This window comes from Pristiophorus japonicus, chromosome 8 (genome assembly GCF_044704955.1).
Source record: "Pristiophorus japonicus isolate sPriJap1 chromosome 8, sPriJap1.hap1, whole genome shotgun sequence".
In the NCBI taxonomy this organism is placed as follows: Eukaryota; Metazoa; Chordata; class Chondrichthyes; family Pristiophoridae; genus Pristiophorus; species Pristiophorus japonicus.
In genome coordinates, this window is record NC_091984.1 from 180,122,743 (window position 1) to 180,136,122 (window position 13,380).

The 13,380-nt window shown below is 41.0% G+C and overlaps 1 protein-coding gene and 1 long non-coding RNA gene across 4 annotated transcripts in view; one reads left to right on the plus strand and one right to left on the minus strand.

Annotated features, from left to right (window-relative positions):
- Positions 1–6,487, plus strand: part of LOC139268851 (uncharacterized) — a 65,589-nt gene extending 59,102 nt beyond the window's left edge. Inside the window, exon 3 of the long non-coding RNA XR_011594126.1 lies at positions 6,460–6,487. This is a non-coding gene — a long non-coding RNA (uncharacterized lncRNA). The remainder of the gene's footprint in view (positions 1–6,459) is intronic.
- lztr1 (leucine zipper like post translational regulator 1) overlaps positions 1–13,380 on the minus strand; it is a 75,597-nt gene that overhangs the window by 32,244 nt on the left and 29,973 nt on the right. For all 3 annotated transcript variants that reach the window (XM_070887610.1, XM_070887611.1, XM_070887612.1), the window contains exons 10-15: positions 11,660–11,704; positions 5,167–5,277; positions 4,276–4,368; positions 3,911–4,006; positions 2,070–2,235; positions 162–331 (exon numbers count right to left, since the gene is read on the minus strand). In XM_070887610.1, the coding sequence (XP_070743711.1) occupies positions 162–331; positions 2,070–2,235; positions 3,911–4,006; positions 4,276–4,368; positions 5,167–5,277; positions 11,660–11,704 (681 nt within the window). The remainder of the gene's footprint in view (positions 1–161; positions 332–2,069; positions 2,236–3,910; positions 4,007–4,275; positions 4,369–5,166; positions 5,278–11,659; positions 11,705–13,380) is intronic.

Consider the following 13,380-nt stretch of genomic DNA (forward strand, 5'->3'; position numbering starts at 1 on the left):
CTCTCTGCTGGGTACAGACTACCCAATAGCTCAATGCATATGCAATACAGTGGGCAAACAGGTTAACTCCCTGTGGTAGGAACAGTGAGATTGTAAATGGCAAATATCACTTTTATATGAAGCCATTTAGCTGTTTTGTCCTCACCGCATGGGACACATACCTTTAGCTGGTCCAACTGTAATTTGTTAGCATTCTCGCACACAGTGAGCACATTCTGAAGGTCGACGGAGGCCTCGATGTACTGTAAGCACAGCTGTTCCAGTCGAGCCAGGTGAAAGCTCAGGGCCAGCTTGTAAACATCCATTATCAGCAAGACATCCTGCACGTGACCTACATGACATAGAAGAAAACACAGTGTAAATATTTCAGCCATGACAATTTGTTCAGGAGCAGGATTTGGTGCTTAATCCATATAGTATCTGACCTGGAAGTGCTTTATGTTGACAGGAAAGTAGAAAGTGGAAATATTTCCGTTCCCCACCATCATTGCTCATATTGATGAGCAGAATATTCACCTAATTTTCTTTTTAAAATAAGTAAAAATAAAAGTTTTGTTGGCACCTGTGAAAGGAGCAGAAAGCTATAATACTATGTATTGTAAGGTACTCAGCCCATGATGTGCACAGGAAAAGGCACTTAAAAATGGGAATATTTAAGACAAGGATATAAACAAATCCTTACTTACTTGGAACACAGACAGGGGCACATTCTTATCTCTCGAGTTTCATTCTGGTTCCTTTTTTTTCCCATTCTCGGGATGTGGGCCATTTATTGCCCATCATTAATTGCCCTGAGGAGGTGGTGGTGGGCCTTCTCAAACTGCTATGTAGTTTGATGTAACTGAGAAGCTTGCTCAGCCACTTCAGAGGGGAGATAAGAGTCAACCATGTTGGTGTGGGACTGGAGATACATAGAGGTCTGAACGGGCAAGGACGGGAGGTTTCCTTCCCTAAAAGGACATTATTGAACTAGTTAGGTTTTTAAATGACAATCCCACAGCTTCACGGTCATTTTTACTGATACCACTAGAAAACCACACATAGCAATAGGAAACACAAGTTCAAGCAAATAAAAATCTAAGTGTGTTGCGCAAACTGCTCTACAGCGAATCTTCTAATTACAATTTACACGGAAGTCTGCAATGCCACAGGAGATCCACAAATTTACTGTCACATTCGATTTGTGGTCAATGCTCAGCTCAAAAACTACATGGACAGCATCCAGCAAAGCCACGTCATTTAAAAGTGCAGAACATGAAATGAGCAACAGATACACTTATGTCAGTCATTTACTATCCAAAAAATATACCATCATAGGAAGTATTAGAGTTATATTCTGCTTAAATAAGATCAGCCCAAAATGAGGGAAAACCACAAAAATGAATTCTGAGAGCCTTTCTTGGAATATTTTCTGTCAGATTTCTCCCCTCGCCCCCCCCACCCCCGCAGATATCGACTGCTGTTAGGGTGCAGTTCCATTGGCGCTGCTGCCCTCCTGTAATGTGAAGGTGGTCATTTTCTTTGTGCAAGTTTAGCCAGTAAATGTTGGCTGGTTATTCAAACATGGCAGCACTGCAAATGAGCCAGATCCTATCCTTGATATCCACACCCACACACTTAGTAGAGGATCAGCCATGATCATATTGAATGACGGTGCAGACTCCTACTACTGCTCCTATTTTCTATGTTTCTATGTTAACAGCGGTGATTGATGGATAATGATCAGCAGTGGGAATGTTGGCTGATTTTCCCGACTAGCCCAGAGGTGCTGTCCCTGGTGCCACCCTGGTTAAAACTAAATAACAAACTGCAAATCAAACCTGACTACATGGCTCTTTTGCGTGCTGTTTCTACTAATGGAGTCACTGCAGAAAATAATTAAGTACATCCATAAAAATGGAAAAGTTTGAGCAATTCTGTGGATAAAACTAATTCTGAATGAGTTTAGAAAGGAGTAAGCAATCAGAGTGCCCTCAATAATGTCTGAAAACAAACAAGCAGGGGAGGTCTAATTTTAAAAATATAGGATTTAGAGGGGTTTTATTTGGCAGCAGAAAATTGAACGTTACCTTTCCGTGGGTACTTGATTTTGTCTGTGTAGAGAAACTGCATTAGGATCTCAAACGGCTGTGCCTCAGCTTCACGGATCACCACCTCCAGCTGAAGGAGGGACCGTGTTGGTTTCAAGTTAGTGCCTGCTGTTTCTTCTTCAACTGCGGTCTCCTGCTTGGCTTTCTGATGGCCAGGAGGTACATATATTGGGGTAAAATATTAAAATCAAGGTCAAATTCATAGTGCAGGAAGAAAGTGGCCATTTGCCAATTGACATTAAGAGAACATTCACAAATGTCATTATTTTCACCATTAACAATAATAATAACTTTTATTTATATAGCGCCTTTAATGTAGTAAAACATCCCAAGGCACTTCACAGCAGTGTTATATGACAAAACAGATAAATTTGATACTGAGCCACAAAAGAAGAAATTAAGGCAGATGACCAAAAGCTTGGTTAAAGAGGGAGGTTTGAAGGAGCAACTTAAAGGAGGAGAGAGAGGTAGAGAGATTTAGGGAGGGAGTTCCAGAGCTTAGGGCCCAGGCAACTGAAGGCACGGCCACCGATGGTTGAGCAGTTATAATGAGGGATGTTCAAGAGGCCAGAATTTGAGCAGCACAGGCATTTCGTGGGGTTGAGGCTGAAAAAGATTAGAGATAGGGAGGAGCGAGGCCATGGAGGGATTTGTAAACAAGAATGAAAATTTTGAAATCGAGACATTGTTTAACTGGTAGCCAATGTCGGTCAGAAAGCACAGGGGTCATGGGTGATCGTGACTTGATGCGAGTTAGGACTCGGACTGCTGAGTTTTGGATGACTTGAAGTTTACGTTGTGTAGAGTGTGGGAGACCAGCCATGAGAGAGTTGGAGTAGTCAAGTCTAGAGGTAACAAAGACATGAATGAGGGTTTCAGCAGAAGAGCTGAGGCAGGGGCGGAGGAGGGCAATGTTATGGAGGTGGATAAAGACGGTTTTAGTTATGTGGCTGAAAACTCATTTCAGGGTCAAATATGACACCAAGATTGCGAATAGTGTTGTTCACCCTCAGATTGATGCTAGGGAGAGGGATGGAGTCAGTGGTTAGTGAATGCAGTTTGTGTCGGGGACCAAAGATAATGGCTTTGGTCTTCCCAATATGTAACTGGAGAAATTTCTGCTCATCCAGTACTTTATGTTGGACAAGCAATCTGACAATTTAGAGACCGTGGAGGGGTCGAGAGAAGTGGTAGAGAGGTAGAGCTGGGTGTCGTCAGCGTAGATGTGGAAACTGACTCTGTGTTTTCAGATGATATCGCCAAGGGGCAGAATATAGATGAGAAATAAGAGGGGACCAAGGACAGATCCTTGGGGAACACCAGAGGTAACGATGTGAGTGAGAAGAGGAGATTTTCTGGCTGCGATTAGATAGATAAGAATGGAACTAGGCGAGTGCAGTCCCACCCATGCTTCAATAGGACAAAGTAACGTGCAACATAAATACAGAAATGAATGGAATAGAATTAGTACCGGGTAACTCAAAAAGAGACACCCAGGAGTAATAATGGACTCTAGCAGTATCTAAACATTGTAGAAAAGCAACTAATAAAGGTAGGATATGCATAATGCATCGGTTAAACCACTCATTGAGAAATTGGTCTATCCCAGTGGCGTGAAACAGGTTGAGTGATTCGGCAGCCAGTTTTACTTTGCCACTGACTTCAATGTTAATCAGGGTTTAACACATGATGCAGACATCTGGATTTCTCTCTTTCAAATGGTGCAATTTTCAGCAACATTTGGGAGACCAGCTCTGCAAAGCACAGTAAAGGCTATTCAACAGTCCTAGAGTGTTTTAATTAATTCATAGGTTACCTACCTGCTTCAGCCGATCTCTGGCCTGGGTAATTTTCTTTCGTAACCACTTGCTTCGAGCTGTGACAAGTGCTATATGCCCTTTAACTCGCTCTTCTTTCTGGTATCAGGTTAGACATAATGATGATTAATACTCCATCCTTAGGACACATCATCAACTAGGGTAGATGAGGTCTTAAAGAATGATAAAACAAATTGAAGAATCATCTGACTGCACTGGATCACGCCAAGTTCCAGTACTGAAAGGACAAAGTTCTCAAATTGCAACACTCAATCTTCTTTTAAAAGCAATCTTCCCTTCCCACATTAACCAATTTCAACACGGCTGAAAACATTGGTGTGAATCAAGATTAGTACAAAATCTCTTACCTCTCCTAGGATGAATTCCACATCACAGAACTGCCTGTTCTCCCACAGCCTCCCATAATCTTCATGTAAAGTGCATTTTGGATAACAGGAAAACTGGAATTGAAAGTCAGAGATTTGAATATGCAACGTGTGTAGGTGCTGCACACCGACAGCACAGAATTACATGGAATAAACAGCATGGAAACAGGCCAATCGGCCCAACTAGTATGTGCTTGTGTTTTTACTCTACACGAGTCTCCTCCCATTCCATCTACCTCATCTCAGCCTTTCAATTCCCTTTTCTCTCATGTACTCGTCTAGTTTCCTTTTGAAAGCATCTGAGCCATTTTCCTCAATCACTTCCAATGGTAGCGAGTTCCCCATTCTTTTCCCATTAGAATTTATTAGTAACCATCTTGTATTTATGCTTGTGTGATGCCTCAATTGTCCATAACCTATCACACTACAATCCAGCAATGACTCACATTCTTACATTTTTTTTTGTTCTTTAATACTGCAATGATTAATCTTTTGAATAAAAAACATACAATATGGCAGTGCAAATCATGCAGCATAGTAATTTTGCCAAAGTCACATAGTGCAGTATAACTACAGTGAGCTGTGCAAATGTTCAAGACCTCTAGGTTTCTTCACACGTTTAATACAAGGAATAACTACTTAAAGTGTACTTGAAAGCAGTGATATACATTAAAGCCCAGTGAACATGTTGAACCATCTTCAGCTTCACTTTTATAATTTAGGATATGAGTTAACTTCAGCCTTGTCGCACATTGCTAACTAGCCATTCTTCGAGATTTAGTGCTCATCATTTGCATCAGGCACCACTTGTTTTATACAATAGGGCCTAATGCGTGTAACTGTGTGTGTGCAAACATTTGGCTCATTGCCTACCTGAAACCGATACATCTCTCCACTCCTCACATTGTTGTCCACTGTCCCACCAAAGATATACATAGCGTCAGAAATAACTGCTGCAGCATGGAAAAGTCTTCCACTTGGCATCTGAAAATTGAAAGGATGAAAGCATTTCAGGGCTGAAGTAACTTTTAAGGTCACTTGTCTACTCTTTCTTTCACTAATGGTATTGAAAAATCTTTTACTAGGGGGGAGGTGGGGGGGCAGGAGGAAGATATAGGGATATTGTTGCTGTGATTGGAATCGGAAGAACTTTAATTTATATACCCACTGCCAATATAAAGTGCTCTCAAGTCAGGTAAACCAAGAGTTTGGTTAAAGGCAAAGCTTCCTCTATTCAGTCACATCAAGCACTCGCACGCGAGTTGGATATAGCACAAATTTAATGCATTTTAAAAATCTCTTTATTCTGCTCCATAAGTGTGCATCAACCCCAATTTCAGGAAAGTACACTACTGCACTAAGTGTTAACGTTTCATTTTTTATATCATTGTGACAATGCCAAACTAAATAATTTTTCTCTCTCGCCTTACCCCTTCACTATTTCCAATCCCCACAATATGCGACCTCCAGTGCTTGAACCCATTAGGGATTGACAGTGGGAGATGGAGGCGGGGGAGGGGGGATGAAAGAGAGAACATGCACTCAGAAATTCCAGCAACCCAACCCTACTGTTTTTCCCGCTAGCATTCCCAGCTAATGGATGTCCTCATCCATTTATTGATCATCAGTATTAAAATTAGGGGAAGCCCTTCCAAAAAAAATGCTATAAAGTACTCACACCAGTGGTGAAACACAACATGGTCATCACTGCAATCTGGAACCTTGTAATAGATCAATAGAGCTCAGGAGCAGAGAATTAAATGGGAACATTAAGAGCTCTGTGAGAAACTAGTAATTTTCTGAAGCAGCACTTTGATTAGCTGATACGAATAGCTACAAAAGTAGCAAACTAAGTTGATAATTGTGAGAATGCTTCCAAATTAATCACAAGTAAGGCAGTGAGATGACCGTGTGTGGGCTCTCAGCCATCAAGCTGTAGATAATAAGCTTGTGGCTCCAGCTTTCAATCTCAGTTGTGCTTTCGGAGAAAGAGCATTTCCCACAGGGAAAAGGAAGATTCAAACAGGGATTGATCCCCAACACTACTTCATATTTCTCCTCGCAACCAGCACAGGAATTGGGAGTACGCAAAGGAGATTTTTTTTCTAAAAAGAGCGTATGCTGGGAATTTCTGGATGTATGGCTACGTTTTTTTTAAACTTTCAGCTTGCCGCACTTGATGTGATGTGAGGACTTCCAAAAAATAATTTATAGGCTGTACATGAAGAGAGGTGACTACACAAACACATATACAGCTTCAACACTCAACCACCCCGCCACTAAAAGTGAAAAATTGGGACCATATCAATCTGAGCCTGGGACTATGGGCACAATTACAACAGGCCAGCATGGCGGAGCAGTGCATTGGTATACCCCAACACCTGCCACAGAGCGGTAGGATTTGGATTTGCACCCTCAATGCTCCACACAGTTCTCGGAATTCAATCGTGCATTGAAGAGAAGATGGCAAGGGAAATCGCAGGAACAAAAATGGAGACAAACTGGTGAGTCTTCCGCACTTCCTCAAAATTCTCACTGGCAAAGAATTGTGAAACAAGCAATCTGCACACCCATTTTTATCAACTATGGAACAACACTTGACCCACAAGAGAGAAAATAAAATAAAAAATAAAAAGAACTACACACATTTTAGTAAGAGTAAATATGGAATGATTTTCTGGGAGCAAAGCTCGGTTTCTTTTTATCCCAACGGTGCATCTCTGATGGTTTTATCCTCCTTTTAGCTCACATTCTCAATTTGCAAAAGTAGCGACTTATATCCGGAACTAGAATGATCTATTCTTACAAGCTTGTGCACTTGCTCAACTATGAGAATGTGGTTTACTTTTTTTGTTCCCTGTTCTCCAATCCAAAGCTGTTAAGAAACAGATAAGGTTACATGTTGCAGCGAATGCAAACAAAAAAAGGCACAGTAGCAATGGGTTTGAGCAATGTGGTATAAGGATGTTTGCATCTGATCACAAAAGCCTGCCCAAGTATTGATCTCAACCATGCTTTTGTTCGGAGGCTTAGCATTTGCCCAGAAAGATTGAGAAAACGTGAGCGATAGCATCACACCAGATTGCTTTTGCTCTACATTGGCAGGTAATTGACAAAGCAGCAGTGTCACAGGTCTGTCTGCCCTCTCATTCAGGAAATTATTTACAGCCCCAGGATACCAAAAAGGGAAGAAAAACAAATTGCATTATTTTTTAATCTGCCGAATTTGCTCCTACAATAGCTGAACTTTTATGCCTGCTTAACACCATCCAACAACACCTCAGGTGTTCTCAAGTCAAAACCGTTGCCCATTATGGCATGGAAGCTGCACAATGCTGAAAGGTGGATTACTCCTTGTGATAATGTGACTGCAGTGCTACTTTTATGCCACTGGATAGTGCTAGCAAGCTTCATACTAAACATTGAGGGGCTGTGATTATGAATCACCTCCACAGATAAGTACTGAACTGTATTACAATCACGCTCTGGAAAACAACAAGCTTTTCTCTTAGGGATTGAATGTACAACCCACTGATCTACATCTAGCTCATTTAATCCCACATGGACTGTTCACTTGATCTTAACCAAAACAGCAGAGACGAGATCATCTTCACTAACTCAACCAATAAGTTTACCCTTTCACTTCCAACTGTCATGCGAGGGGATGGCGAGTGGAGAGGGGGGGGGGGGGGGGGGGGCGGAAATGAAACAGACATTTGAGAACACCCAAGCATGATTAGAGTTTTATGTCCTCGTCAAGCTCACTTTACTTTGATAAGGGTATCTTCGTCCTACAAAAGTCCAACAGGCTTCGAACACCTCATTTAAAAAGAATGGCTGTTCAACTATACCAGACAACAAACTAGAAGCACTTATCAATTCAGAATTGTTTTACCCTTTTAAGTCCCCATGAAACAGCATCATGAAGCACCCTCAGCCCAGAGGCCAAGCAGCAGATTGTATTCCACGCTCATTTTGTTTTCTTTCTCATTGTGGATGCAGAGGCATCAGATGACTCCAAAGAAAGCATTGCGAGATGCAGTAGCACTCGTCTGATCCTGATGGGACCATCGTCCTGTGGGAACGCATCTAGCATCTACCCTCAACAGCACAGTTAAGGTCAGAAATTCAGCATGTGGAGAATGAAAGATATTGTCCTGCTCCCCACCACTCCATGGTAAACACGTTCGCACTCCATTGGGCTGCAGCACCATCCTGCCTGTATAAAATCATTCGTTATATGGAAACTTTGTCAAAAATCACAGAGTAATATGCAAATAGCTGTCTAAAATATGTAAATCATAGTCCCCGGCCCACCACCTAGATACTACGGCAGATCAGGAAAATGACCAGAAGCACACGCACATGCGCGCACACACATTTTTGCTGACACAAAAATGATAGTTTGCAGTTCTAATACCCTGGATTGAAAGCAAAATTGCCAGAGGTAAACCCTATAGTGTACAGTAGCAAAGTGGTTATGTTACTGGACTAGTAATCCAGCTAATATTCCGGGACTAATATTCTGGATGAGAGTTCAAATCCCACCATGGCAGTTGGGGAATTTAAATTTGGTTAATTAAATAAATCTGGAATTAAAAAAATGTTAGTATCAGTCACGATGACTATAAAACTACCGGATTATCGGAAAAACCCAAGTGTTTCACCAATGTCTTTTTAGGGAAGGATATCTGCCTCCCTTACTCGGTCTGGCCTATATGTGACTCCAGACCCACAGCAATGTGATTGACTTTTAACTGTCCTCTGAAATGCCCTAGCTCAGTTATACCAAACCACTACAACAAAATCAGCATTGTGGGAGTACCTTCACCACATAGACTGCAGCAGTTCAAGAAGGTGGCTCACCACCACCTTCTCAAGGTGCAATTTGGGATGGGTAATAAATGACGACCGTGCCAGTGACATCCACATCCCGTACACAAATAAATAAATAAGACAATCTGGCACCAATGCTGCCAAGAGGCACTGAATCTTTCCCCAGGAGGTAGGTTTCCTGGGTGCCATGGCAAAGTGTCATTGGCAATACTTGCTCCTGGTCCTCCATCTTAATCCTGGTGTCAATAACTTCTAAGCAAATGCACACATGCAAGCATTGTATATGTTCAGCCATTCCAATAAACAGTGTGAAGATAACTGCAAAAGGAAGGAGCAGTCAAGCGAAAGCAGAGGGCCTTTAAAGCATTACTGGAAGCCAAGTGTTGCATTTTATCCAAGATGTGTACTCCAGATCGAAGATCCATTACAGAGTAGAGGATAGACCCACTGAACCCATCTCTCTTGAAAGACGAATAAGGCTTACTGCCACACATCCGATTCAATTATGTTGAATGGCATTGTAAGGAACAGACATGGAAGTGTCTGACCCGGGCTTTTACAAAAATATTGCAGTGTTCCTTTTTGCTAATGATACAGTGCTGCTGACACCCTACTCACCATCTTGGACAATGGGCTAATTAGTAGAATATTACTGCCCCAAATGCAGAATTATAGCATTGTATGGCTCAATGGGAGATCTCGAGGTATTGATTGGAAAATTCAAGGGGCATCTGTTCCAATTCCATATCAGTAAGTGGTGAATGGCAACTTTTGCCTGGGCACAGTCTTCGAAGACTAAGCTGATCAGGGATGAAATAGGTTTAGGTCTTTCTGCAATGACAGCAAAATCCCAATAGAGGTTAAGCTTGAGACTTATTAAGACTAGTCTCTAAACAGACGGTTCAGAAGTTATGGGCATACAATGTAAAGGATTCCTGTGAACCACGCGCAAGGTCCAGGACTAAGCTGCACGGTGGATTTGTGGCAAAGGGGGGATGCGGTTTCGGGGATATTAGTGTCCGATTAATTACTTTTGCCGTTCCATTATGGAAGTAACAAATTCATCGGATATCAGTGTTGCTAACAGCTTGGACAGTAGTCCAAGGTTTTGTCAGGTGAACTTTACTGCGTCAAAACAAGTAAATCAAATCCAAATGAATCATATTAGTACAGCAATGTTATTCCCAGAGATGGTCATAAAGCAGTTTGTTCAGCCTCAACATGTTATGAAGCCCATTACTAACTGTTGCCTTTGGCAGTTACATTTAGAGATTAACCTTGAACTGTGTGAGAAGACAATGATAAGCTAAAAAAAACAATGTTTCTCAAGTTTTATTTTTCCTGCTTTTACTTTAGGTGCTTAAAATAAGCTAGTGTAGGTCTACAACAGGGAAAATGCCACACCATTGAAATCTGCATTATAATTCATCTAGATTCCCTGCCATGATTGAATGTACCCACATTTGCATGGAGAACGACACAAGAGTAACTGGACTGTTGCCTTATTGCCTTGGTGTGCAATGTCAACGGAGATCCACTAGTTATATTTTAAACATGCCGAATGGTTCATAATATCCCCATTTCAGAATTTATTGAAAACCCTTTGTCAAGACTCGGTTTATGGAAAAATCTATACCTGCAGTATTGATGACACCTACTGGTGGTCTGGACTAGGGTTTCCGAAGTCATTGAGTGTTCCACCTCAGCTTTTGCTTTTGAGCCAACGTTACTGTGACAGGCTCCCTAGCACAAGTTCTGATACAGAGCTAGCTTTAACTTACCAGAACAGAAACATTAAATGTAGTACAAAAAATAGCAAACATATTGTAGCAATAAATGTTTTGACTTCAAGTGCCAAGCAGAACAAGCGGAAATAGATTAGCACATTTTTTTGACGCAAACACCCTGAATAATTGCGTGCTTGTACCCAGTGCCCCTCACATGCATCTTCATTTTCCCTCCTCCAATTGGCGCACCTTCAAACTCTGCATGTTCCTAAAAACACTGAAGTCATGTATAAAAAGCGTCAGACTCATGAATAAGTCTGGCAGAAATGTACTGCATCTGCCTCACCACAATACAGTAACGAATGGAAGAAATCATTATCTTAAACCCAAAAGCTCTGAAGGAACATTCTGTACTGTGACTAAATGCTGTACCCCTGACTTAATGCCAAAACAAACAAATTTGCAAGACTGCTGTCTCTCCACTTACAAGGGAAGGTGTATCGTTAATGAGACTGATAACACGAAACAATGGCTTTAAAGCTCTGTATACAGATAATGGGTCCTCTTCCTCTTCCAGAGGAAATACCACAATACTTATGAAACAGGTACTATATTGTGAAAAGTCAAACCTTTCACAATGTACTGGTTTAAATCTTGGAGCACTTTGCAAACTGGTCGTACACAATAACTCCCCTCCCTCCTCCCCAAATCTTTCATTCATTTCATTAGAAACTATGAGTCAACTCCAAAAATGTAGTGTTTTACACATACATGGTGTAGCACTGATGGAATAAGCAACTTACCATAAAATCTGGATCATAAGTTGCCTCTGTGTACAAGTTGCTCCCCTGTATTTTGAAGACAGTAAAACATACACGAAGGTGAGAATTATACACTGGAATATTATGGCACGTAAAAAAAAAATAGGAACATATTAGACAGAATATTACAGATAGATGGAATGGGAGGAGACTCGGGTGGATTATAAACACCAGTACAGACTAGCTGGGCTGAATGCCCTGTATTGGTGCTGTGTATTCTATGCAGTTTTATGTAATATTATGATCAGCAGTTTCCCAATACAAGGCTGCAGAAAATTTATTTTTCTGCAATTCACATCTTTTCAACCTTGTAACACAACACACACAAGTGCTCAGGCTTGCAATCACAGCAAAGAGTTTCTACTTTACAGAACCAAGGACAATGCTGCTGAGCGGAACGCTGTGTGATACTCAGTTTTGCTGTTTCAACAATTATACCACTGAGTGGTGTGCTGTGAAATGGAGACGGAGAACACCCTGGACCCAGCACAAGCACACTCAAAGTCCCAAAATAACCTTTAAATTAAAAAAAAACTGTAAATACTGGAAACACACAGATCAGTCAACATCTGCAAAGAGAAAGGCAGGTTGTGATGTTTCAGGTGTCTACCTGTCTTCTGATGAAAGGCACACACCTGAAAGGTCATGAGCTGTCTCATCTCTTCATGGAGGTCAACGACTTGTACATTTCCTGCATTTTGTTTTTAATCCCAAAATAACAATCTTGGTTGGACTATTTGCATAATCTCACTCCCTCCACTAACCTGGCCAGTCAGATAGGAGAAATCCCCTCACTTACACTATCTCAGCAAAGCACTAATACTCCTACTGAACATGTAATGGCAAGCACTTTCTATCGACCAATGTAGTCAGGCACACGTGAAATATGCATTTCAAGAGTAAACTATATCCCCTTTAGTAGCACGAAGATGTGTTTCGTATCTGTACTGTGCCATACCTGTATAGATGTGAACAATTGTTGGGTCAGGAAAACATGAAATTATCTCGAAGCTGGGATACATTTTTACATGCATGAAGAACAGACTTTTGAGAGGGGGAAATAAATGAAGAGACGTTTTCATATGTTAAATACAAAAATATTCAACACTACATGTAAACTCACTCTTTGGAAAACAAAATGTTCTTTGCGCAGTTGTGTATTCTGCAATACACAAAACAACATTTCCACTGCTACATTAAAATAAATACATTATCGCCAGTATGTTCTGGTATAACATGGATTCCAAAAAGCGATACTGTGTAAGCAAAATGTATTGGTCGTTTACAAATGTACATATCAAGATAACTCAATTTAGGTCCAGTGCTCGTTTGCAAAATGAGAATAACCTTTAGCTACTACAAATAACCTAGGCGACCAAATACAGAATTGAACAGAGCATCAATCTATACAAGAGACATTGATCTTGCAATAGTCAACTTCTTTTAGGTGACATAATGAACCAATATAAACTATCCATATTAATTATGATCGGTCAATTTAAAAAAAAATGCTGAAAACAGGCTAAGAAGAGTTACAAAAAGGATTCTGTGCTAAAAAGAGATGTCAAAAAATAGTCACATCCCCGAAAGGGGAGCAAGAGGCACAGTGGGGGTGGAAAACTGCACCTAGAGTACTGCGTACAGTTTTGATCTCCTTATTTAAGGAGGGATATACTTGCATTGGAGGCAGTTCACAAGGTTGA